Below are 27209 nucleotides of genomic sequence, written 5' to 3'. Positions count from 1 at the left end.
AGATGAGAGGAAGAGAAAAGAAGAAGAGGAAGAAGAAGGTGCACGTAGAGATCCTGAGTAATCAATGGCGCGTGACCACACAGCCGTCCTCTCCGGGGACCTGCAGTCTCTGAACCGCAACCTTCAATGAAGAACATGTCTGCGAGGACTTCATCATGGTGATATGATGTGTCAAGGTTGAGTAATGTTATTCCGCTGTGTTTTCAGATTGTACACTTTCTGTGGAGCTTGAGTGGCTGCGGCCCCTCTGGCTGAGCGCCCGGCCGGCTCTTTAATACCATTTGGAGTCACGTTAAGCAGTCTGGAGGAGCCGCTCAGCTTTCCAATGAGTCAGTGGGGCACAGCCGGGCACTTTGTAATTCTCAGAAATGAGTGGGGTGGGCCAGTCTATACTTGCACTGACCTCTGAATATAATAGTTGGTGGTGGCAGAATGGAGAAGCACCATTCAGCCGCCTGTTCTCAGACATCTGACAGGAGTTATACTTTGAAGATGGGCATTCAAGGGAATTCATATGGGACACAAGCTGCCACAGTTTGAAAAGCCTTGAGCAAAAGATATTCACTAAATAGGTTGGTTATGAAAAACTGAAACTCCATTCTGAAGTCAAGCTGAGAGTCAAGATGAAAATGTCATCGTGGCATAAAATGTGGCCGAGGAGAAGAATCGTTCAAAAACAGTACAAATAGGACAAATAAACATCCTATAAAAACACACAGTATTACAGTTTTACTATCTGATCTCACTGCTGCAATTTATTGTGACAGTAAAGTATAAAAACCCACAGTATTACAGTTTAACTGTCTGATCTCACTGCTGCAGTTTATTGTGACAGTAAAGTATAAAAACACACAGTATTACAGTTTTACTTTATGATCTCAGTGCTGCAGTTCATTATGACAGTAAAGTATAAAAACACACAGAATTACAGTTTTACGTTCTGATCTCACTGCTGCAGTTTATTATGACAGTAAAGTATAAAAACACACAGTATTACAGTTTTACTTTCTGATCTCACTGCTGCAGTTTATTATGACAATAAAGAATAAAAACACTCAGTATTACAGTTTTATTTTATGATCTCACTGCTGCAAATTATTATGACAGTAGAGTATAAAACACACAGTATTACAGTTTTACTTTATGATCTCACTGCTGCAGTTTATTATGACAGTAAAGTATAAAAACACACAATATTACAGTTTTACATTCTGCTCAGATCGCACTGCTGCAGTTTATGACAGTAAAGTATAAAATCACACAGTATTACACTTTACAGTCTGATCTCACTACTTCAGTTTATTATGACAGTAAAGTATAAAAACACACAATATTACAGTTTTACATTCTGCTCAGATCGCACTGCTGCAGTTTATGACAGTAAAGTATAAAATCACACAGTATTACACTTTACAGTCTGATCTCACTACTGCAGTTTATTATGACAGTAAAGTATAAAAACACACAGTATTACAGTTTTACTTTATGATCTCACTGCTGCAGTTTATTGTGACAGTAAAGTATAAAAACACACAGTATTACAGTTTAACTGTCTGATCTAACTGCTGCAGTTTATTATGACAGTAAAGTATAAAAACATACAGTATTACAGTTTTACTTTATGATCTCAGTGCTGCAGTTCATTATGACAGTAAAGTATAAAAACACACAGTATTACAGTTTTACTTTATGATCTCAGTGCTGCAGTTCATTATGACAGTAAAGTATAAAAACACACAGAATTACAGTTTTACGTTCTGATCTCACTGCTGCAGTTTATTATGACAGTAAAGTATAAAAACACACAGTATTACAGTTTTACTTTCTGATCTCACTGCTGCAGTTTATTATGACAATAAAGTATAAAAACACTCAGTATTACAGTTTTATTTTATGATCTCACTGCTGCAAATTATTATGACAGTAGAGTAAAAAACACGCAGTATTACAGTTTTACTTTATGATCTCACTGCTGCAGTTTATTATGACAGTAAAGTATAAAAACACACAATATTACAGTTTTACATTCTGCTCAGATCGCACTGCTGCAGTTTATGACAGTAAAGTATAAAATCACACAGTATTACACTTTACAGTCTGATCTCACTACTGCAGTTTATTATGACAGTAAAGTATAAAAACACACAGTATTACAGTTTTACTTTATAATCTCACTGCTGCAGTTTATTATGACAGTAAAGTATAAAAACACACAATATTACAGTTTTACGTTCTGCTCAGATCGCACTGCTGCAGTTTATGACAGTAAAGTATAAAATCACACAGTATTACACTTTACTGTCTCACTACTGCAGTTTATTATGACAGTAAAGTATAAAAACACACAGTATTATAGCTTTACTTTATGATCTCACTGCTGCAGCTCTCGCGCGTTTTTCCGGTACAAACTCCTCCAGTGGAATGTGAAGTTGACTCCTATTGGTCCAGGAAGTGACCGGTGCAGCCAATCAGAGCAGGCCTGCCAAACATCCAGGAAACCCAGAAGTTGTTCTGCTGTTTCCTCAAACGAACAAACGTCCGCGCGAGGTGAGTTTTTCTGATTAAATTTCACTTATTTTACAAGAACGATGCGTTTCGCTTGAGACGCCAGACGCTGGGTTCAATGTATGGAGTATTTCAACGGGGGGAGACAGACAATACGAACTTAAGTCTGTCGCCGCCATTATACCACCGAAGAAGCGTATCCCGCCCGCCTTCTTGGGTCTTTTCTTCTTCTTCTCCTTGGTAGAAGAAAGTAAGCACGACTGGCCCAAGTGGCAAACCGGGTGTAGACACAGGCTAACCCGGCTGAGGCGGCTTCTATCGAGGCGTGCTCCGACCGTCGTTGTATTAGCTTTACGAGCTAGCGACGGAGCTAAGCTACCACGCCGCGGGACACGTTAGCCTTGTCGCTAGGAAAAAAGGTGGCTATGTTAGCAAGGCTGTAATGGTCTCAGAAAACAGCTAGCTGGCGGCTAACGGCTAGCGGAGCAGCTGTCGTTCATTCAGGGTCAGACGTCGGGCTCAAGACGAGGAGGCTCAAGACGATGCTGACTGACATGACACCACTGGTTCACTTCTGAGTCAGATCGCCCCCCCTGCAGTAAACACACAGTGCTGGCTAGCGTTAGGTCATCCTCCATTTTGCGTGTCATGGATTAACATTCGTGGCGCAGAAATATTAACTAAGAATCACGTTTTTTCCAGGGGAGTCACTTCCGCTGGTACTTGCAGGTAAAAGGAGACCCTGACAGCGGGGTTGAGTGTTTGTGATTCGGCCTCATCTGACCCGTCCACACTTTGCAGAGTCATGCTTTCACCTGACAGCCATTTGACCGAGCCAGGGTCAGCGCACTTCGAGTTGAGGGATCCTGAGATGGACCATGAGCATATGATGATCAGCTCTGTCCAAGTCGTGTGATTGACAGGTCATTTAAAAAAAGCTATTGTCAATGGACATGCAATTCTGCAATTCATTATAGAGATGGTTAAATAAAGAGCAGAGTCTCCATGTTAATCCAGTGGAGCCAGAAAGATTAATGTGTGACAGGGAACATTCATCTTTTAAAACACAGCAGCAGCAGTGAAATGGCCTGAGGCTACATCCACATTAATCCAGCTAAACTCTCTAATGCTGCTCTTGTGCTTAAACGACATGTGTCCACACCAGGAGTTTCAGCAATTGGCTGTGTTCACTTAATATACCTAACTGGGTAATTCTCTTGACTGGGAATGGCGTAGTAATGTGAATTTTTAAATCTGGAAGTTTTATTTCCAGATTTATTTCAATAAAGCATTGAAGTGCGTAACTACTGCCACCATCTGTTTGGCCATCAATATAATGGGGATTCTCCAAAGCAACGTTTTCCCTGTACACACTAAAAGGCCAAGCTGGTGTTTTTCAGATTTCACACTTTGTCGGCTGTTTTCGGAAAAGCTCTGATTTTTAGGGACAAAAAAAGAACCACAGTCTGGATGCAGAGCCAGAGCGGAGAGAAGAGATGCTTCTGTGAATGTATCTGGCTTTAGTGTGACCTCAGAGCCATGATAAGGGTTTAACACTTGTTTTTTATTCAGTGTAGTCCACTGGACCACATTCTTTGGCAGATTTGAATTTCATTAAAAGATGATGCGTTTTAGAAATCCAGCCGTTTCTCAAAATGCATTTATTCCACAGAGCTGTGACCTGGTGGGGACAAAGTGCCGATGGCGGCAGAAGATGACAATAGAGATTTAACAGATAACACAGGTATTTGTTATGAGTGTGATTTTTAAAATGTTCAGGATTTGCTTTAGAAAAAGCTTTTCGACTTGGATGCCTGTTTTACATTTAAGCTTGTGCCGCTGTTGAATTGTTGAGTGTTTATACGGACGGGCCTCTCTATTTATAATAACCCTATTCATGTGAACCAAGGGTGGCTAAGTCTCTTTGTATGACATAATACTCTTCAACAGCACAATTACATCCTCCAAAATTATCATCAGTTGAGTCACAACCTCTCTAAAGCCCTAACCCTTAACCAAGAAACTATTTTTTATAACTGAATACTTGTGTTAGTAGTTTTTATACAAAACTAAATATAGCTGTTTCCAGATTCTAAATAACGAGCTAGTGAAAGTAAACTGAATATGTTTGTAGTCTGGATTGACATTTGGATGTCACCTGGGTCTGTGGATAATTATTAACCTATTTTCAGCATGTTGGATGAAAAAATTAACCCAGATAAGTGATCTGCACATCAATCAATAATGAGAGCTGTTTGTAGTTGCGGCTCTACAATGAATCGATTTGACAAAGGAGTAATGTCTGTGCAGCATCAGCCTTATAAAGCGTATTCCGTTGTGTCACATAGACCTTCATTGTTCTTCAAAAACAGATTAAACACATCAGGGGGCCACACTGTTGCACTGAGTGAGAAGCTTAATACATTACAACAAATAGGATTACCTTAGTTTTTCAGGTTGATCCAACAATAATTGTCCTGCTGCTATAAATACTCTCTAAATCACATCTGCAGCAAAGAAGCATTAAATAAACAATTTACTCCACTGTTCACAACACATTATCACCTAATATAGGATATGAGTTGCCCTTTTTAAAAGTCACGGGACCCGTTTATATCTTAAGTATAAATAAATGAGTCTGTTGCAGAGTGCTACAGACTTTTAGAAAACCACCTTCCACAAACTAATTCACATTGCGTTTTTGGTTTCCTCTACAATAATTCAAATATAGACTTTCACCATTCTTAGTCTGTATGCTAAATTATGTTGCTGCCAACAAAAATAGTAATTACTATGATATTTTTCAAATATGCTGATGCATGTTGCTTTGAATCGTATGGTTCCTCTTTCATAACAGAGTTTTGCTGGTGAATGATACCGTCTGATTGGTGATTCTTATCTAGTGAGTAGGATGGATCGTTGAAAACTTTTAGCAGAAGCATGAGCTCAAAAATTACAATCAGTCCATGCTCAGAGCTTGGTGAGTCATCCTGGCAACCCCAGAGTTAGCCCCCTGGCACTTGAGTCCAAGCTGTTGTCATCTTAATATATGCAGGCTCTTCTTTTCATCAGGAGAGGGCAATGTTCACAGCCTAACTTCAATGTAGTGCACTGGTGGGCAAGGCATCTGTAAAAGCCTCACGTTATGGTCATACTTTCATATTCAGAGTATGCTAAGTTTTGTGAACTGTTGCCCTTTTTTAAATCTGAAACACATTTGCATTGCTGCGTCTCTTATGAAATGTTTTTGATTTCTCACCCCCGGCAGCCATGGAGACTTCGTCAGTGTACATGTGCTTCCCCTGCTACCAGGAGTTCGACACTCTGGAAGAGGTTCTCAAGCACCAGTTGACATGTACCCCTGAAGAAGATCAGGCAAACACATCTGGAGGCACCTCCGTCACTATTCCAGTGCTACAGTCTCAGGTAAATACTGGCACAGTCAACAATTTTTCATTTTTACCACGCGGTTGTGTTGAGTCCAAAAATAGAACTGGGCAAAGAAAAGAAAAAAAATCAATATTATGATGGTCGGGCCTGAAATGGCCAGCTGTGTGATTGCATAAAAGCCTCTGAATTATACATGGAAATGAAATAGAGACCACAATTTATGAGTCATAAATTGACAATGTTCTTCTGCTCATCATAGTCATGGGGATTTTCATCAAAGCACTCACCAGTCCATTAAGTTGTTTGTAATAGTTTACTGATGCATTTCAAGCTTTGCAGTGTATTTATATTTGATGATATATATATATATATATATATATATATATATATCATGTATATATATTTTCTCTTTGATTAGACTGTGATCATTACTGACCTTTTATACTGACATGCATCACTTCAGTTTTTATTTAACCAAGTACGGAACCTAAACGAAAACTTTGTTAAAAAGAAAATATAAACAACGGAAACAAATAGACTAATAATAATAATTAAGCTGTGGAGATCTTTACTTCACCTTCAATGTTTTCCTATTTGGACTCCCACCTATACAGACGCATATAGATCACCAACTCATCTTACTTTTACATTTATCAGAACTCTAATCACACTAAGTGCACAGTGGAAGTGCAGTCATCAGTGTTATTCTAAGTGCTACCTGGTCTTACTTTCTGTCTAGTGTAATGACAACTTAACACATGAGAACTTTATCTATCAGTAATGAGTCACTAGTGAGGCAAACGGGGGGAATGGGAAAAACTGTGGCAGTGCTAAAAGTAGATTGTGGATCATACACTGTTTTAATCGGGCTTTATGTTTCAGAGTATACGACACGGATGTTGACTCTAAATTTCTTTTCTCACTAATAGGTGAGGCTTGTTTACCGACCATTAACTGTGTCTGTGACAGATTAAAAAAACCAACAAAACAATTTTTTATAACAAGGGGTTTATTTTTACATGTGAAAATAAACAATAGAGCATGAGGATTCACACATCATCACACACCTGTGGGGCTGCTGAGAACGTTGATTAAATGGCAAATAGTAGCCAGACTTTCTAATTATCAAAAAATGATTAACAAAACTCCTCTGGCGCAGAGCGCAGTGTGTGTAACTTGCATCTCTGTCACAGGAAAATAGTACGTGATTGAACTCTGTTATGAATGTACTGAGATACAAGTAAGTCATGCCTTTTGATCTGGCGTCAATGTGAAGATATGCATTTCTTTCCCCGACTATCATTACAATTCTTGTCAGAACACAACAGAGTTAGTTGTTGTCACTCTACACTCCGACATCAGCAATAAATAAAGTGATCTCCACTTTACTAATTAAGTGAACAAAGTCCTAAACAGATTCCCATGTCTGAGTGAGTGCTGTGTCCTGAAGCACATTTTTGTGAGTGAATGCACTGTGCGCCAAACAAAATAACATTATCAAAAAGAAAAAAAGAATTCAGTGAATGGCTTTGAACTGCAATTGTCTAATCTTCCAACAACCATCTAACAACATAGCAGTGTTTGGCTACTCTCCAAAATCTTTGTTCAGTTGGAAAGCTCAGTGTCACTGTGACATCTGGTCAGCTGACTGAGTTAGTGTAGGGAGTCAATTCCTCTCTCATACTATTATTTTCTCTGAAATTGAACATATCTCACAATTAGGTCTTCTTGAATTCATCATCTATCACAGGTGTAATTCCTGGCTGTTCCCTCAGATTTTCTCCTTGGTTGACATCGGGTTACACTAAGAACTTGTGTTCACTCTTCATTTATTTATCTGATCTATGGCAGCAGAACATGTTGCAGCCGCCTTCACAAACTCCTGCGCTTTAAACTGGACTATCCAAACAAGGCTGATTAGCTTTGACAGACATACTAAACTGACCTGAAAAAACTCAGTAGCCTAGCAACATGATAAGGCTACAAGCAATCCATAATGCAACACTTGGATCTATTCAGAAAGAAATAATGAATGTGATGGTTCAATATGTAATTCTTCACTCCTCTTAAATTGATGCCCAGTTTTTACTAACGTCTCTGAAAAGGAATGTCCTTTCCTTATGCCAGTGCCAGCGTTTCCCACAGAGTTAATTCAATCTATGGCGGTATGTGCACTCATGAAGGTCTCTCTCGAGCAACAAATTTTGAATGACAGGCACTCAGGCGTAAGAGTGAGAGTTCATGTGCCTAACTTCAGCTGAAACTATGTGGTCTGACATGATGGTAAAAACGTTAAAGACCGTTGTTGAAGCTATCATAAGGCAAATAGTGCTGCTATGTGATGCAGCAACAGAACAAAACACGTCAAGCTAGAGAATCTTTTATTTTATTATGAGAAGTGATACATTTTGGCTCCGTTCATTATGAAACTGAGGTGGAACAAATTAGAATATGGCTGGCCGCCACAGTCTAGAGAATTAATGGGAACACACTGCAGTATGTTTCTTCCTCTCCAGGGTGGTAGAGAAGTGTCAGCATAGTTTTAATCGTTTCGTTGGTTTAGGCGCTGCACACAAATGTTTAGATGCTATGGCTAAGTCTTTAGTGGCAGGAAACACCCCAGATAAAGGTCCAAGGGCAAACTGACGTCCAGGACACCACATTTACATGTTCTCCAGCTGAATCACCGGGTTGTTCCTCATGCTTCAGCAACTGGGAACAATTTGTTTTCATGAGGATAGAAAAAATATTTTGTCTGTTTGTGATGGGGTTACCCTGTTGCCCTTTTTGGGTGAGGTCTACAACTTTTCATCTGTCTGCATATTCCCTCCATCTACTGAATGCATGCTTCGGTATGTTAATCTATTTGCATTTCTATTGTTTGACTCATAGTGCATTTGAGAAGCCTGTGGATGTTTCCATAATGCATCGTGTTCAGGGTTTTTCTTACAATGCGTGTCCTGATTCGGAATCTATTATTTGGAGATGCATTTCATCGAAATGCTGAGCTCTATTAGTTCAGAGCTCTTTGAAGACGCCATCTGAATTGCAGAGTTTGAAAGTTGAATAATGTGGCGACTTATTCGGTTTAACTTTGACATATTTTCTTTTGCCTCTCTCATGACCATTTCTGAAAGCCCCCCGGGTTAAAAGCAGTCGTTGCCCCCTGTTTGGCAGTAGGGCACGGCTGTCTGAGCTTGTGCCTAGACATCATCCCTCTCAGTCTTCCACACACATCCATAAAGGACCGTGACTCTCATGACAGACTGATAGCATCTTGAGTCGCAAGCCAGTAGAGAAACATGAGAAATCAGTCAGTGACAGCTTTTCTCCTGATGTGTCGCTGATCGGCCTTCTCCTGTATGGTTTAGCTTGGTAAACATTACACTTATGTACCATATGGCTTCTGGGCCATTGCTTTGCCTTAAGCTGGTTTATTGCAAACATCCCCATTTCATTAGCCAGTGTATTATGATTTTTCTATACATTATGTGATACTGATGGAAATCAATGGCTGGTTTTGTCTCAAATAGCAGCAGAGTGCTCACAAATTCACTCCTTCATTTCCTCTTTGGACCAGTGTGTGACTCGGCTGCTACATCTCCAGACTTCTTTATCAGCATACTAAAATAATGCACTCCACATATGGCACCATTACAAGCTCTCCATGAATGATTCATTATAGGTCCTGCTTAAAAGCTTAAATCCTTTTGTTTTCTTAGTTTAACATTTTTTAGCTAATCATATTTTTTATTCGTGATTTAAAATCTGTACACAAAAGTGGGGAATGGGCAGAAAAGCTTTCAGGACAGAGTTAGGGCCGTGTTGCCTCACTTGTGTAAACTATTCATTGTGTGTGGTTGTGTTTTTAGTGTGTAGGGTATTATCTACAACTTAAGCCTCAACAATGCAGAGAGAGGTCATGATGGTGTCGGGTAGACAGGAAGCCGGATTTTGTCTGAGCTTTGCACAAAAGCTGTCAAGTCAGTAAAAAGCACTTGCACTCATCACATGAGTCAAAAATCCCTTTTCTTAAACGGGCCAATACCACACTCTTTAACTTTCACTGTCTTGTGTAAGGGTGCTCGAGCATTATTTATGGGGCTAGGAGGAGCATCGGCCGATACGGATCACAGATTTTATTTTCAGAAATACTCAATTGAGCCTCAGGGGGAAATTGGGACACATTAAAGTTGCTCCATTAATATCAGAATTTATATGTACGACTGTCGACATGTGTCTACATTGTTTGATACATGTGCGACAGGCTTACATCACTGGTTATTTATGCTGTGGTAGAGTGTAGCATGGATCCAAGTATGACTGAAGTGTTTTAATCTTCAGTCTCCCTCACAAGACAACGGACTGTGATCAAGGCGTACGGATCAAATTATCGTTGCTGATATCTTTTGGTTTGTGTCTGTCCTTGCTGTTGGGCGTCTAGTCATAGTTTCTCCGTTACTGACGGCTGATAGAGAAGCGATTGATTTGCTAAACGGTCCAACTCCCTCTCATTCTTAGTGCTAGCTACATTTGAGAACGAACCGTATTCAAACTACTGTGACTGACCTTCAAATGTCTTAAATTTGTTGGGTTGAACTTGGGTTGCCCCCCCCACCACCACACACACACACTCTGTATTTCCTTCCCACACTGCTTGCAAAGCAACAACACAAGAGCAAGTTGAGTATTTGGGACATCGAACAGTTATCTGATGCAGTTCCAGTTGTCTTATACTATGACCTTGACGTTCAGTTTTTATCATACCAATGGATAAAAGTAGCAAATGTAAAACCCCATTCAACCTTTGATAGTTATCGTCCAGTCTGAGGCCTTATCTTGGCAGTCAGGAGCTCTCAGAGGAACCTGGGCTCTAAACACACGCTGCTCTAATTGACCTCAGTATCCCAGCACTCGATTCTCATTCCCCTTCTGCCAGATAGGATAAAATTAAAGAAAAACACAGCAGGTGGAAGTGACTTAACAGGTATTTGATTAATATAACCGAGTTGTTTTATTTTTGCATAGAGAAATTTAAACTAATCCTTGTTTCTCCTCTTTCCTCCCTTCTCTTTGCAGCAAAAGCTGTTAAATATATCAAGGACAGTTTCACTTCAACAGATTCAAATCCAAGAAGAACCCTCCTCTGTTCAAATTGATCAAAGTGAACTCAAGCAGACTGAAGCTGATGCAACAGTGACAGCAGACCAGCCTAGGATCCTCTACCAATGTGGGGACTGTGATGAGCTTTTCAATAGCCTGGAATTTTGGCAACAGCACCGTAAAGAAGGGGCATGTCAGCAGACTGCCTCTGAGTTAAAACCTGATTTTACACCTGAGGCAGAGACCTGCCTAGATCAGAGCACCGCTTCAAATTTAGATCAAGATGCTTCTTCTCTCAACTTTAAACCAGATTCACAAGGAGAGATCGAGCAGGGCACAGAGACCTGTGCATCTGTTTTTGCAGAGATAACCGCTCTTAGCTCTGATCCTCCTCCTACTGAAGCGGCATCTTCAACCGCTAATGTAGAGGAATGGTCTCCCAAGAAGAGAGGCGCAAACAAAAAGCCTAAACCTGAACCCGTTCTCCTGTGTGTTGACTGCGGCTCATGCTTTGGCCTGGTGTCTGAACTGGTGGCCCACCGCAGGACCCAACACGGCTTTGAGGAAGCTCTCCACCGCTGCTCTGTGTGCGGGGAAAGCTTTCTCAACACTACACTCTTTCTTTACCACCGAAAGCAACACAAACAGAAAGGTGAGGAAGAGATGATAGTGATTCCTGAAGCGAAACCAACACTAGAAATGTGTAGCCAGAACAATGGGATGGATGAGCTGGGGCAAGATGCCACTCTACCCTCCACGAGCGTCTCCTCCCCTTTCCCTCAGCCTGAGTTGTTTCTGTGCACTGAGTGCGGGCAGAGCTTCAGCGATGAGGGAGGACTGGCTGCCCATCGAAAGCAGAAGCACGACCTGAAAGGGCCACTACACAGTTGCACCCATTGTGGCATTACCTTCATGAACACCACCAAGTACCTGTATCACCGCAGAGAACATGGCCTCACATCAGGGATGGAGGTGGCCGACGGAGCGGAAACTGGCGATGAAACAGCCGCAAATGATACTCAGGATACCCCACAGACCTCAAAGCGGCTGCTTTCCCCGTCTGCCTCTGTTGGGGATTCAGTTTCACCTAGTCCCAAGAGACGTAGGCCTATTTATAGGACCCTGAGGGGTGGTTATGCAGTCAAAGGTAAGTGGAATGTCTTTTGCCCATTTTCAAAACCTACAGTATTTATTAGTGGGATGATTTGATTTTTATGTACTTTTTTGTTGTTGTCAGAAAACAAGGTTTCAGGCATTAAGGAGGAGAACTCGGACAACCCTGCAGAAGACTCCGACAAAACCAACCAACCTCCACCTGCAAAGCTGCTGCAGGATTGGTCCCGGACACCATTACCCCATGTTTGCCCTTACTGTGGCAAGACCTTCACCCGGCGTGTCTTCCTCCGCACACATGTGTACAGCCACACTGGAGAAAAGCTCTTCACGTGCAAGGTGCCAATCGAAATTAATCAAAATGTGTCCTTTCTTGAGACTGAGAGATAATTTGCTTTGAGGTAAATGTCATTTATGTTATGCAGTTGACATTGACAAGATGACGTAACGCTTTGAAGAGGAGGCAGACACAGTTTCAGCCTCCAACCTCATTATATTTGACAGGGACTCCATTGTCAAATATGCACCTAGTGGAAATTGCTTTGAAAAGTTACAAATCTATCAAATGTAATCATATGAAAATGTACTAGGTGCTTAATAGAGCTGAAAGTATATCCTTTGCACTAATTCTGATTATTATTGTTGTGAAGCTGTGCTCGAAGGCCTTCACTAACTCCCAGAGCCTGCTGCGCCACAGCATGAGCCACACGGGCCACAAGCCCTACAGCTGCGACCGCTGTGGCAAAAACTTCTCCCAGTCAGCCACCCTGAAGAGACACCAACGCATCCACACATCAACTCACCTTCGCCGCAGGCGTGGACGGAAACCGGTACACTTCCTTCCATTTTGTACTTGGCACAATTGTAATTTGAAAAAATATTTATACAGAAGATTTAAATGAAAGATATTTATTTGGATGTCGGCAGTCATTTTGTCGGTTGGCATTGCTATTCTGAAATAAAGATAACTAATTAAAAACATTGAATTTCATGTTCATATAGTTAGGATGTCTTTTTAGACGATCTGCTGTGAATTTTGTATTGACCTTGACTGTGTCCTTCAATGCAGATGTGTACTGTGGACAACGAGGGAATTCCTCGTCTCTTCTCGTGTCCTCACTGCCCCTCACGGTTCAACACGGAGGAGCAGCTCAACGATCACAAGTAATAACATAAGTTTTAAGCTGGTTTGGGTTGCAATGACATAAACTTGTCAGACAACTGTCAGCATTTAATTTCAAGCCCTTTTTGTTGTGTAAATACAAAAGAATAACAGAACCCTAACAGATCTCTGGGAAGGATTTAGATAACCCACCTTTGTTAGGAGCTATGAGCCGTGTCCGACTACTGAGCAAGAGCTTTAAGCTGCATAGCACACAGACTAACTGAGATGTCTGGGTGCCCTTGAGCCTCAGCTACATATGATTGACAGACGGAGTTCCACGAAATTAAGATGCAATCACAACACAGGAAGTTTGAAGAGCCTGGTTGTGTTCTACCTAGTTCACCAAGGCTTTAACTAGTTAGACTATTTCTGAAAAAGCAGGAATCATAAAAACTTTATGGTTCTTTCTTCCCGTTATATTCTTTATTAGCTATAAAATGTCAGAAAATAGAGAAATATGTTCTTCCCAAAAAGACATCCGTGGATTTTTTTTTTGAAAACCTCCAAAGATAATTAGATTTTAATGTCACCAACCTCATGAGGAGATTGTGTTTGCTCACATGTTGCTCATCTGCTGTAGAAGGGCTCGAGTTAAGATTGTTTTGTCCATTTAGAAGCGTCTTTTCAATTTGAGAAGCTGCAACCTCAAAATTAACAACTTGTTTAAGCTCCAGTCAGTGTCAGCCTATGTGTAGTACTTATACTGTACAAACAGTGTATCTCTACCCACCTATCTACCTACTAATACTGTACGTACAGCATCAGCCCTACTCATTATAGAACATCTGGCTGGAAGTAGAGGTAACCCTGACAGAAATTTTAATTCTCCCAGTAGTCTCAGGGTCAGCTGTCTCTGAAATATTGATTTCAATTGTCTATTTAACAGGGAATAGAAATAGCCTGGACTCTCACACGGGCCTTGAGATGTCCTTGCACATCATCTCTAGCCTCCTGCTTTACTTTAAGTGACTTGTGTGACGAGGTATTTTGCTACAACAGTGCCTGTAGTAGTATGAAATGATAAATAATACACTATACAATTCCACATTTAGTGAAGCATTCTACATAATTTGTGGTTGTTCCGATTATTAGAAACTGCAAAACAACCAGTGTTTTTCTTTTTTTCACCGTGCTGTGAAAGCAGGTCTAATGCAGCATTAGGTGAATACACCATAACACTTTCCTCCTCCCCGAAGGTTGAATTCAGCGTAACATTATGCAATGGATAAATATAGTCTCCACTCTGACTCCTCCCAGTTTACTGCTGTTCTTTTATCTCCAGCCCTTATACACTCAGCTAATGCCCCTTATTTAACCTGAAGCACAGCTAAGCACATATTCTCTAGAAATCCGCCTACAAGTCACATTCAGGGCAGCAGCTTAAACCAAAACATGACTTTTCTCCACCCGTTTATTTAGGTTTATTATAAGTCTTTAATTAAGGACATTTTATATATTGGGGTTTAGGTTTAATTTTCATTTGATTAATTATGTATGTTATTGTACATCGCCCACAGTAATCCCTGTGTACTTCTAAGGCCGGCCTTTTGCTTCTCTTCCATCTGGGCCTGTTTTCATTGTAATTTCAGCTTTGAAATATAAATGTATAGTGGCTTAAATCATTTGTAGAGTTGTTAAAATATCTTACTTGTGTTTGTGCATACATTTTTTTTTGTTGTTTTAAATAGATTGTTCCACACCAGCCACCCGTTCCCTTGCCCAGAATGTGGACAGGCCTTCACACGAAGGAAAGATCTTGATCTGCACTCGCTCACTCACCAAGGTGAGATTTCAGGGCTCAGCCCGGCATATATCTATCATCCCCGTACTTTTATGTTCAGCAGGAGTAACTTAAAGATGAGAGACTTTAATCAGGTGGGATGAGGGAAGTTTTTTCTGGTCATTAAATGTTTTTAGTTGTGTTTTTAAGGCACATTTTTGTGCCGGGTTCTCTGAGGAACGTGTGACTATGTTCAAGGTTACAGATTGTGATGAACATATCAAGGAATCTGATGCAATCCCATGTGTCTCTTTGTAATGGAAACTAATCAGATAAGGTGCTCATATCAGAACAACCTGCCGTGAACTCCTATTGATTGATGCAATGTTGGCGATAAATGCCGTCACCAGCTCGCCTGGGTGGCCCTCCGTGCTTATCTACAAACATACTTCCAAGTTATGTGTACATTGTTCCTCTGATGCATTAGGTCAATGACTTTCCATTGATCCGTCTCCCATGTGGGATGGAAGAGGAAGGTGGAGGTAAATGAATTAGGTCAACATGTTGACACTTCATCTTAATCGGGGGGGGGGGGGCATTGGCGGTAAGCCTGAAGAGTCAGCGTGCATCAGGGGTCAGAGGTACGTGACTCCTCTGAGAGAGATGATTGGAGAGATTGATCCATTGATCAGTCCAGGGCCATAGGCTGAGATTGTCTTTATTAAAGGTTTAATTAGAGGGTCCAATGGGGAGTAGAGTGGAGCGCCCCCTGGGATGGACGGCACAGATGGCAGATGGTTAGCAGATTGCCAGATGTTGGCATGACGACCTATGGACATACTGATGAACCATCAGTGTCAGCGATTTCCCAGCCAGGTTTTCAAGATTGACCCAGGTCTGATTTGCCAAAATACAACTAATCCCAGCTGAAAAGATAAATGGACGAACTGATTAGTTTGACAGAAAATTATTGGGCATCAATTTCGACAATCTGTTAATCGTTTATATACCTTCAAGCCAAAGAGTAAACTACTAATCAGCTACTTAGGAATGTGACCAACCCAATCATATAATGACTGCAAATAACAGTTGTGGATCTATGCATAATAGATTTATCTGTCAATGATTATATTGACAGTGAAAAAACATAAAAATTGCTAAGAGCCCAAGGTTTCATTTTCAAAAGTCATATTTTTCTAACAAGTGAAAAAGAGTTTAATTGATTTATTTTTTACAAAAACAGCAAATCATGTCTCTTGAAAAGCAACAACCAGGAAATCATTCACACTTTTGCTTTTGAAATCTTTCATGATTTCAAAAATGAATGGAAGTCAGTAGAGCTCATACCTCTGCCAAGGCAAACAAGGCTATGCTTCTGTCTTATGATGGAACAAGATCAAATTGTATGAACACAAATGTCAAAGCTTTAGTTTTTTTTCAGAAATGACCTTTTTGTTTAGTCATGTGGTATTTTCAAGTAGTTTCACTGCTTCCAAAGTGATTTAGCCAAAGTGATGAATGACTGTTTCTTTCTTAACTTCACTCAGTGTTGTGTTGCTAGGAATAGAACTCATTAGACAGACATTTTAGATTTGTTTCATCTTTCCAACTCTAATCCTTCTGAAATGGAGGAGATAATACAACCATCTGTCTCGATCCTGACTCTGCTTCCTCACAGACAAGCAGCCAGCGTCGTGTCCTCACTGCCTGTCCCAGTTTGTGAACCAGTCAGTTCTGGAGATCCACCTGCAGCGCTGTCCGACCACAGAGGAGGAGAGGAATGCTGGCCGCGGACGGGGTCAGGGCCGTGGACGCTGCACTGGACAGGTCAGCAACACACACGGTCACTTTCCTGTTTTCAACTCCTGTTTTTACTTTCAACTATAAATTTAGAGAGCGAAAGATGAAAAAATATGAAGTGACAGCATGTGTTGTTGAGAATAAATCAAGTAGAGTAGAGTGATTGGACTGATTTTGATCTTTCTCAAACCAGAGCAGTGAAAAAATTTGGCCATCAATTGGTGATTCATCAAACTTTAATTCATAAATCAAATTTAAGAAATCGAACCAAACAGTCTGTGGTCATGAACATTGACTTTCTTAATACAATATGTCATCGCTGCCAATTTGTTCATTTGATAAAGAGGTGTGCTTTTACAAACGCCAGTCTTCATGGATTACAGGTTATCAAAAATAACTCACCAGTGTGATTATGTCAGAAATTGACACAAACCTTTCCTCCTTTCATTAACTCCCCCACTCTCCCTCTCCCTGTTTTTCTTACTGTCTTTATTTCTCCCGCAGCTCGAGTGTGACCTATGTGGTCACCGTTGCATGACCCAAGAGGGCCTTGACCTCCATCGGTTGTCCCACACGGGCCAGACACCACTCAAATGCCCAGTGAGGCCTTGCCGCCGCCGATTTACCTCCAACTTTGCCCTGGAGGAGCATGTGCTGGCGCATTTCCAGGGAACACTCAGCAAGTCCAAAAACCGACCCCGCTTCCGCTGTCAGATTTGCCAAAAAGAATTTGCCTACAATTCCACCTTCACTGTTCACATGAGGACACACACGGATGAAAGGCCGTTTGAGGTAGGAAACAGGATGTTGTGGATTTTGTCCTTTTTACACCAAGCTAACACCTGTATTTTCCCACACCTCCATGATCACACCCGTTCATAGCTGTGGCTATTTTCTCTGGTTGTGGACCATGGCCATTTGAGCAGTGTGTGTCCTATGGGTGTTTCTTTCCTCCCTGTGTACCTGTGATTAATGGCAGGGCTGAGTTAGGGCCTGTCAGCTCCCCTCTGTGCCTGTTACTATTCTCGGACTCTCTCCCTCTCTCTGCTGCTCTGGTGACGAGGCAGGACATCAACTATAGACCCACCCAAGCCCATCACGGCACGTAGGGCTGCAGAAATTGATTTTAATGTGTGGCTTTGCTTTGAGCTATATCTGCCAGCCATGCTAAAGATTGAGGTTCAAGGAGCAGAGGTCCTCAAACTATGAGGCACTAATAGGGAGGAGTTTAATTTAAATGATAAACAGTCAGTTCAGTCTCAACAGGAAATGTAAATATGACTAAACTCTATTTCACAGAGAAATAGCAGAAATGACAGTTTCAATCTGAGCATCTCTGTTGGGAGTCAAAGTGTTTGGTTGTGTGTCAGGTTTAATCAAGTGTTTGCTTTGTTTGTTCTAATCCGAGGGCAGATGTGAACTACAACTAGCAGGGCTGCAGGAAATTGATTAAAAATCCCTTTGTTTTATTGCTCATTTGTTTTCCACTGTTGATTAATTAGTTGATCAACATAATGGTATTCCATATATAATTTGTTGAAAGTCATCTATCAAGCACAAAATTTGGTTGGAGCTTGTTAAATGTAAATTATAGTTGTCATGACATATGAAGTCTTTAGCTTCAGATCTCAAGGACATTGTAATGGACTTTATTTAAACAGGGCTCTGATGCTTTCATGACAAGCGATCGATTTATTTCAGAAATTCATCTGCAGATTTATTGACAATTTACAAATTGTTGTTTATTGCACTGTATCTTTTCCCCTCTCTGTCTTTCCCCGTATCCTCTTCTCTCTGCTGCTCTTCCTCTTTCCCCACCAGAAGTGCTGCCTCTGCAGAAAAAACATAAAGAAAGGTCTCAGAAAATATTAATTGCAGTCGAGTTTGTGCACTGGCACTGTTGTGAACAAAACTGCACTTTCCTGCCAACCTTTTATCGTTCTCATATTTTTTGCACTTTCCCCTTTTCCCATATCCCATTTCTCTCCACCAGTGCACCACATGTGGCAAGCGTTTCCGCCAGCTGCCCCATCTGCGGGACCACGAGCGCATCCACAGTGGCCTGCGGCCTTTCTGCTGCTGGCTTTGTGGCAAGACTTTCAGTGTGGCTGCGCGTCTCACTGAGCACGCCCGCACCCACAGTGGTGAGAAGCCCTATTCCTGTCCCCATTGCGTAGCTGCCTTCCGCTCGCGCTCAAACCTGGATAAGCACATGCGGCAACACGGAGACGTGCCTTTGGAAACCGTGGAGGAGGCAGCGCAAGCCGCTGAGGCCGCCCAGGTCCAGAAGGTGCTGGAGGGGGCCAAGGTTCTTTCTTCTCTGGCCGCCACAGGGGATATGGATTCTGGTTCAGTGCAAACGATCTACGTCCTGCAGGGGGGCGAAGGAGGAACCGAGACGGTCATGATCCCATCTGATCAGCTCGGCATGGCAGGGACTTCACAGGTTGTCATCCTGCCCACTATCACCATGGATGGAAATGAAATCACCATGGTGGGGACGGGCCAGTCGCCGCAGCAGACCATCGAGTTCATCGTGGAGGAGACTGTATGAAGACAGACGAGAGACTATCATGGACAGGAGAAGACAGAATGGAAGATTAGTTGAGAATATAGATTGTTGGTGGAGTGAAAAGTGTGGTAGTTGTAGGTTATGCATTCACTATGTTGTATTCATAGTTTGATAGATTCTAAGCCAGTTTAAAAAAAGTCCCATCTTGTGAAGTGAAACCAATTTACAGCTTTTCTTGAGCATAGAATTAATTTAACATCCTTGTTGAAGCTGTTCTTACAAACCCATTGAAAATAGGTTGTGAAATTGTTCCTGCGCTGTATATAGAAGTGTATTTACAGCCTCTATTTATTAGGGGAGACCAGTGGTGGCCTGTGAATCGTCTTCTGCTTTCTTTATAATAAAATGCCTCAGCTTTCACATCTGCGAGCGTCAATCATTTAACAAGGGGGATGACACGAGGGCATTGAGATGGACTTTATTGGTCCTGCTGTAAATTGCCACTTCTGCCTTTTGACAAACAATAAGGGTTCTGAGAAATATACCGACCACTCAGCGCCCGTCACTGGGCAGCCTCTCAGATCGCTTTGTTTCCGCTGTCACGTGCACGCTAATGTCGGTGGAAGGCAGAATGAAGCTCAACTGCGTGTATAGATCAACTCTAATGTTCCAATAATTTGTAGGACATTATGATATCGATTGGTTTATGCTTTAATTAAATACAGTAATAACATTGATACGAGAAGATTTATGATGTTTTAGCTGAAGTGTAGCATTATGCAGTGGCAAGTAGTGTAATAAAATTATCCAGCACTTGCTGTATAGTTATCAAAAATAATGATCCCATTTGTGTCTGGAAGAGAAGAGGCATAATATGATCTAAGTTTTGCCAGCGCTGCAGTAGCCCATTATAGGCTTAAAGCACAGTTTATGGCTGTCTCCCACCCAGTGACTGCTGACAGGGTGTTTGAAACCACACACACACACACACGGATGCACTCAGTGGTTTGTTTTCGTATCATGGAGGGAGAAATGCTGATGATTGTGCGGGGAAGTGAAATGTGAAAATGGCAGCATTTCTGCCGAATGAGAAGCATATCAGGAAATCGAGGGCGCTGGAGGAGCAACAGGAAGCTGCTGCCAATAATTTAGCTGCTCTTCATTGCTTTACTGAGTCAACAGGCAACCAGTCAATAAAAACATGTTGGTTTTTTTTTTTCTTCCTTCCTAGCAAATCTTGAGAGCTGATATTTTGGTGGAGTGCCGTTTATCATACCTGCAGCCTGACACTGAAACTGCTCCCAACAAACAAACACACCCGTGTAATGAGATTGATGCTGGTGTTGAAGTCATGAGACTCAAATGCTCCAGGGAGGCGGCCTAACTGCAATATAACAGCCTTTTCGCAGTATAGAAGACATTATATTGTCTCCATGTGTTCATTCCCTAGCTCAGACTCAACCTTGAGGTTTTGCTTTATGTTCCTTGTTCAAGGTTTGTGACATGGATAAATAAAATCACATATGTCCCATAGCAATTCAGTTGAAAACCAGATTTGACTATAACTTAAACATTACTGAACCTATTGTTTGACTTGTGGCTGTCAGATGTATTATATTGTTATATTCTGATGCCAAGATACTTTCTCCTTGTTAAAATGGGGTTAAATCTTGTGCAATCCATTTTAAAAACCACATGCAACCGAAAGGTTTGGGATGGAGAATGATAACACTTCTCACAAATAAATACATTTGATTCTAGCTACTTTTATTTTGAAATGTGATCCCATCTTTACTGCAGTGGAGACCTGAATATGGTTTTCAAGGCACCAGTGGATAAAGTGTCTAATATTTATAAAAGCGTTTGGTATTGAATGAAGCTGACCATAGATCCAGTAAATAAAAAAGATGAGCTCTTGATTCACTGTAGCAATGACCTTGGGACCTGTTACATTTCAAAACCCAGTTCGCATAATGTTTTGAGTATCACTGAAAACTCTTTTACTCAACTTGCTTTAGCCGAATCGCTTTCGTGTTTAGCGCCTTAGTGATGAAAATACACAAACCAATATGTTAAATGATTTATGGTTATGCATGAACCTGACTGCGATTAACATACTACTTCATATGCTCGCATGCGTCGTAGTGTTTGCAATTATGTATTTAAATTATTCATGGGATTTGTAGGTTTGTAGAAGCAGGCTGTGAGAAGTAGGTCTCTATCTTTTAACATGGGAAAAAGGACTGTTAAAACCACCCGAATTAGGAATGTCCTTGCTACAAATGAATCCAATAAAAGAGAAACCCGCCCAGGCAGTAGATGCTCTCACCCTGGGCATCCCTTTTGATTCTCACCTCTTTTTATATCATAAACACTAAAAATACCCAAGTGACCCTTAGGAGAAAATGTGCATATTCAGCTCTCACAGCAGTAAACTCGCTGACATAACAGTGTCCCGCGCAGGTGGAGGACACCAGCAGCTCTGTGTTTGGCTTACACCTCCAGGTGAGTATAGCCATCGAGCAGCGCTGAAATGGACACTGGGGTTTAGAACAATTAAAGAACCCCCTTTGAGTCTGTGGCTTTCAAATGATCCCCAGGAATATTTGGAGTACTTTACTTGGTCAGATGCAATAGTACAAGAACATGTTACTAAAAATTAACAACGTATCAATTTGCAACATATTTAAATGTATACATTTATGCATTACATTCAACAGTTTCAACATCAATTTATACATAATCTGAAGCTATTTAGACAATTTAGCGATATTTTTAAGTTTTTCTTTTTACAATTTTCTTTTTATAATTTCAATTTTTTGCATCCATTTCATTCAGCTTGATTTTGCTTCTTTTTTTTTTGCAATTTAACTATTAAGGGGTTATCAATTTATTTAACCATTTTTTTTGTTGTAATTTCAACAATTTCAACCGTTTTTATACTTTTAGCTACTTCAGTCATTGGTCAATTACTTTTAGCAATTCCAACAATTTACTCATTACTTTAGCTCTTTCAAAATTCAACCACCAAAGCCATGTCAACGCTGCCCCCATTACTTTGAGCTACGTCAGTCTTATAACCGCTAGTTCAAAACGAGGCCGTAATATATCGGGGATGAATTATAGGGGGCTATATCACTAGAAATAAAAAAAAGATATAGACCCACAGTAAACCTCTATACCATCGTTGTAAACCCAGTAACCTCTGGATCCCCAGAGCAGTGTTCAAGTCGTGGTTAGTTGATGACATTTTCTTTGGCATTTTGCCAAGTTGAAGCTGCTTGGTAAAGCTTTGTTTCCAAGGTAACATGAAGGAACTTTGCTGACAAACATTAGCACCGTGCCACAAAGTGAAATGGTTAACGTGAAGACGATTCTTCTCTTTGCAGTGTGGCTGTATTATCTTTACAGTGTGAGAATAATTATAATAATTATTAGAACTAAAAGTCTGTTATCCAGTCATTCATTACACCGGTTATCCTCCTGAATGCCGGGGGGGCAGGTGGAGCCATTTCCATCTGACACTGGGCCTGTGTCCTGCATGAAAAATCTTACTTGAGTAGAAGTACATCCTGTGAGTGATCAACAGCAAAATGACACATTCCTGCTTTGGTCCCTCCGACGATACAGTGTTTGACATTATTAGATAATTACTGAAGAATCGTGTGTAAGCAGCTGCTGCAGCATCTGGAAGAGGAGTGAGTTTAAATGGTTTTATAAACTGAAACACCAGATAAATCGGAGGTGTCATGAGATGATTAATGGGAGAGAAGCAAAAGCAAAGTTCTGATGCACGAATCTATTTCACTTCTTGGACTTTTTCTTTGAACTTAGATTTTAGATTCGTTTATTGAGTTGGAAAAAATCGACGACAAGTTGAGAGGGAAACATGTATTTTCGGTGGAGCTGTTGAAGCCAGAAAAATAAAAAATAACTGGTTTGACAGTATGTGTAGTTTTTTCAATTTATAGCTTATATTATCCGTTGTTTAAATAATGATAGTCATGACTATTTAGTGATTCAAAAAGAGGAGGAATAAAAACAACAAGACAAAAGATCAAAGGCAACACGCACGGCAACACAAAAGCATTTCAAGCAAATTTCATAATAGAATTTTTTTAAATCAAGCACAAATGAAATATAATCTTTTTCTCACACGCAAATACTAACTAAAGCTGTAATATGCATATAGGGAATATGAAAAACTGTAAATGCTCAAGAACAATTACCTCACAAATGTACAGTACTTGAATAAATGTACTTACTTCCACCCGCGCCTTCCAGTGACATATCGTCATGTTCTATCTGAGCGTCCTCCGTGGATTAATTGCTGTACTTATATTCTACACTGATTCATTTAGCCTAAAGCTTTCATGTTTCAATTAGATGTGACAGAGAAGCCAATGACTTCATTCAGGCCTTAACAAGTGAAAGGGATACTGCAGCATGTTTTAATAAAGGGTATGCTATATAAATATCACAAAAGTTGAAAACCATCAGGCAGCCATTAAAGGTCAGAAAAAAATAACTATAATGAAACAGGAGAAGGAAATCATCGTAAATCATTTCGTGGTCCAGGTTCTGCACGTGCGGAGAAACACGTGTACGATGTGTGTGTCCTTACCTGGTTTGAAAAAATGTTATCAAGTTACATTTATAAATATTTACACAATACTGCAGATGTGTTCGCTGACCTAAACGACCCCGGTGACCTCTGCTCGTGGTGTGTTCAAAGAAGCATTTCCAATTTATAGTTAGTAGCATACTGCTAAAAGTCCTTTGTTTTTACAGGTCACTTCAAGATCAGGTAACATGGTGAAATACTAGATGCCCTTTACCTGGTGTAAATAATGTATTTTCTTTCTATCTGTCTAAAAATCAAAGAATCTACTCATTTAAAACAAAATGAAGATAGATTGAATTATAAGCACCGATGTAGTGTAAGGTTTTTCATTCTCTCCGCCACTGATTCTCCGTCAGGACTCGGGGGGGCGGTGCTATAAACAGGACGTCCTCTTGTGTGTGTGACGCAAACTTGCTCGGTCGGCCACAGCTGACTTCCCTAACTCTATTATCCCATTGTGGTTATTAACGTATGATTGACCTATTTAAGTAATGGTGTACATTCATCTTTTCGCATGCCTTGTGATTATCTTGTTTATTGCTTGCACATTGCTCTGTCCTTTTATTTTTCTCTCTCTCTTTTATTTTCATCATTACTTCCCCATTCTGTCTCCCCCTCTCTTCCCCCCCTGCGACAAAGCCTCTGTCTCTCTCTTTGCTGAGGTGGCTATACCTGCCGTGACTTTGACAAAGTATAGTGTCCACGTGTGTAGTGGTGTATATTTGTGTGTGTGTGTGTGTGTGTGTGTGTGTGAGGATGCAAAGGTGCACAGGACTGTTTGTGTGCATGCCTGCACAACCTGCATTAGTTTCTTTTTTACTTTGCAAATTAGTCTGACCGTTGGATTTGGTTAATGTGCACATTGAACACATGCAGGGTGTGTGTGTGCATGTGTGTTTGTGTGTGTGTGTGTGTGTGTGTGCGTGCGCATACTGCAGTATCCTAGCACCTACGGTTGCTGCTTATGTCATACTATACTCCTCTGTTTTGTCCTCCATTACCCCTCGTTTTTCTATCCCCTGTTCTCTTTTCACCTTGTTTCTCCCCGTGAGCTCCTCTTCTCCTGCACCCCCCTCCCGCCTCCGCTCTCCCCCACCTCCCTCTGCCTGCCTCCTCCCACTGTGTCCCCTCCCTCATGTTCCTCCTTCCTCCTCTCTCATTGATAGTGAAGCATATGTGACTAGAATGCTGAGGAGCTAATCATTATTCCACGAGCGGAGAGCAGCGCTCGGGCAGAATGTCAATTCTCCCTCCTCCCGCTGTCTTCTCCTCCCTCACCTTTTTTGCATGCTCTCCAATCAATAGTTAACATGGAAGCCACATGCGTGTTTTACAAGGAGAAAAAGTAAAGGGACCGAAATGCCCCTTGGCAACTGCAAGAGCTTTTAAACACCTGCAGCCAAGTGAGCGCGGGATGGTTGAGTAAGGTTTACATTTGTGCTGTGTTATTTGGGGTGTATGTGCGCGATACGTAGTTGTTATGTAAAAGCACTCCATATCAATTTGTCGAGAGCAAAGTGGTGTGGGATGGAGCTGAGGGAGAGACAGCTGCTGAATGCATATTTAGAGAGAGAAGGGAGACAGAAACAGAGAGTGACAGCAGACTTCCAGTGGACACGACGAGGCCTCAATCACCAGGAATCATTTCAATTGCCTTAATGCATTTCTGCATGTTGGATTGTCACCATACAGTACATGGTCTAACCGTAAAGAGACTGAGGTGTAATGTGCACACAGTCACTCTCGCAGAGGAGACTCAGTGTCACCCTGTGGTGCTGAAAACCAAAAGAGGGGTAAATTAGACCAGAGGTAAATTAGACAACACGCACACACACACACACACACACACACACTGCACTGCGGGCATGTGTCAGTGTGTGTGATTGAATGGGAGAGACAGCACACGGAGACTCCTCCTGACTTCCTGAAAACTGCAGCTGTGGGTCACAGCTAGGGGTAACGCTGTGTACGCAGCCTGCTCGGCCCTTCAAGTCTCACACACACATTCACACGTGCACACAGACTAAATAAAGAATTTTAGTTTTGCAAGTTGGTTGGATGCAGACACAGTCATATCTCAATGTCTGCACACACACACACACACACACACACAGACACACACACACACAAATAAAAAAACACTACAACACATGGCCTAAGGGAACCTCTGGCGTGACATGGCTGCAGTCTAATAGGCTCAAGCATGAGTGAGTAATAGGTGTTCCAGCTCTGTCCGCCCACTGGACAAAGACATCTTGAGATGCACATAATTTCATGAGATGCAAAGTGAATAGGTGAAAACATGATGAAGCATTGGGTGTGGGGGGGGGGGGGGGATGTTTGAGACCAGAGCGGAGGAGACAGCTCAGCAGTGTCACAACCTATATTTGCCTTCCTGCTTGATTAGGGGACAACTTAGTGGATGAAGCAGAGTTGATGTCTCCAAAGGCTCTATAATCAGAGGGCATTAGTATGGGAGACACATATCGACCTTTAATTTACATTATGCTGCCGCGTATACATCATTTCTGTGTGAACCAGAGCCGTGTGGATTCAGTAGTAACAAGCACTTGGCAGATTTAGTTGTAATTCTGCTCAATTAAAAATGCAACACCGATCTGGCACCTGTTTTAAAAATGTTTTAAAGCGTAGCTTTCAGATATCACTGCGAGGCAGCACAGTGATGTCACTAGCAATTAAAGAGCCACCTGACAAAATCAATGATTTAAAACACTGTCCTGAGTTTAATAGCCGACGAGGACATGAAATGCGAAGGGAGCGTCGGGGCTGCAAGGTTAAGAAGAAAAAAAAGGTGATCTGTATTGAAAGGGCTTCTAGGCCTGACCGGAGCACCGGGGGGGAACAAAGGCATCATAAGGTCAGTGTCCAGTTCTCGTGAGGGGGCAGGATGAGACGGTGCAGTGTGATAGAAGCAGGATATGTGAGTTAGGCAGTGACTTCATATAGTGCGAGCGGCTTCCTCTGGAGACGGCTGTCTGCTCGCAGTGTGCTCAGGCTGCTGCAGAGTTGTGCCTTATATGAGTGAACATTATAAATAGTGAGGAGGATGTCAGCTCCATTCGAGGGAGTCCCACATGAAGTGCCAGGGTGCTCTGGTAAGAAGACTTTCAGGAATGTGTGAGTTTACAGTTTGTGTGCATTTGTTCACCCGGTGGAGGAGGAACCATCAGTAAACATAGGAACATCAAAATGTAAAATATACAAGTAAAAATCCAGTATTTGTATTGTATTCAAGTAAGTAGGTGAATACTGAATG

At 41.4% G+C, this 27209-nt stretch overlaps 1 protein-coding gene across 3 annotated transcripts; it reads left to right on the top strand.

Annotated features, from left to right (window-relative positions):
- The first annotated feature begins 39 nt into the window (after nucleotides 1–39).
- znf574 (zinc finger protein 574) lies at nucleotides 40–19728 on the top strand. Of its 3 annotated transcripts, XM_053433469.1 has the most exons (12): nucleotides 40–176; nucleotides 2384–2547; nucleotides 4178–4249; nucleotides 5774–5931; nucleotides 10975–12145; nucleotides 12236–12450; nucleotides 12762–12941; nucleotides 13181–13275; nucleotides 14965–15059; nucleotides 16675–16823; nucleotides 17301–17588; nucleotides 18790–19728. In XM_053433469.1, exons 3-12 carry the CDS (start codon nucleotides 4207–4209, stop codon nucleotides 19348–19350), a joined length of 2955 nt encoding a protein of 984 aa, XP_053289444.1. In that variant the 5' UTR covers nucleotides 40–176; nucleotides 2384–2547; nucleotides 4178–4206; the 3' UTR covers nucleotides 19351–19728. The 3 variants fall into 3 exon arrangements, with proteins under 3 accessions (XP_053289444.1, XP_053289446.1, XP_053289445.1); XM_053433471.1 differs by lacking the exon at nucleotides 4178–4249; XM_053433470.1 differs by lacking the exons at nucleotides 40–176; nucleotides 2384–2547 and adding an exon at nucleotides 2595–2755.
- The last annotated feature ends 7481 nt before the right edge of the window (nucleotides 19729–27209 follow it).

The sequence above is a fragment of the Pleuronectes platessa genome, chromosome 10, assembly GCF_947347685.1.
Source record: "Pleuronectes platessa chromosome 10, fPlePla1.1, whole genome shotgun sequence".
Lineage (NCBI taxonomy): Eukaryota > Metazoa > Chordata > Actinopteri > Pleuronectiformes > Pleuronectidae > Pleuronectes > Pleuronectes platessa.
The sequence above is the reverse complement of the archived record's forward strand: the minus strand, read 5'-3'. Positions and strand labels throughout refer to the sequence as shown.

Excerpts from the sequence above, each read along its gene's own strand:
- znf574 (XM_053433469.1), top strand. The coding sequence starts at position 4,207 with ATGGCGGCAGAAGATGACAATAGAGATTTAACAGATAACACAG. Across the intron at positions 12,146-12,235 it reads GGGTGGTTATGCAGTCAAAG|AAAACAAGGTTTCAGGCATT; the intron begins GTAAGTGGAATG and ends TGTTGTTGTCAG. Across the intron at positions 15,060-16,674 it reads GCACTCGCTCACTCACCAAG|ACAAGCAGCCAGCGTCGTGT; the intron begins GTGAGATTTCAG and ends GCTTCCTCACAG.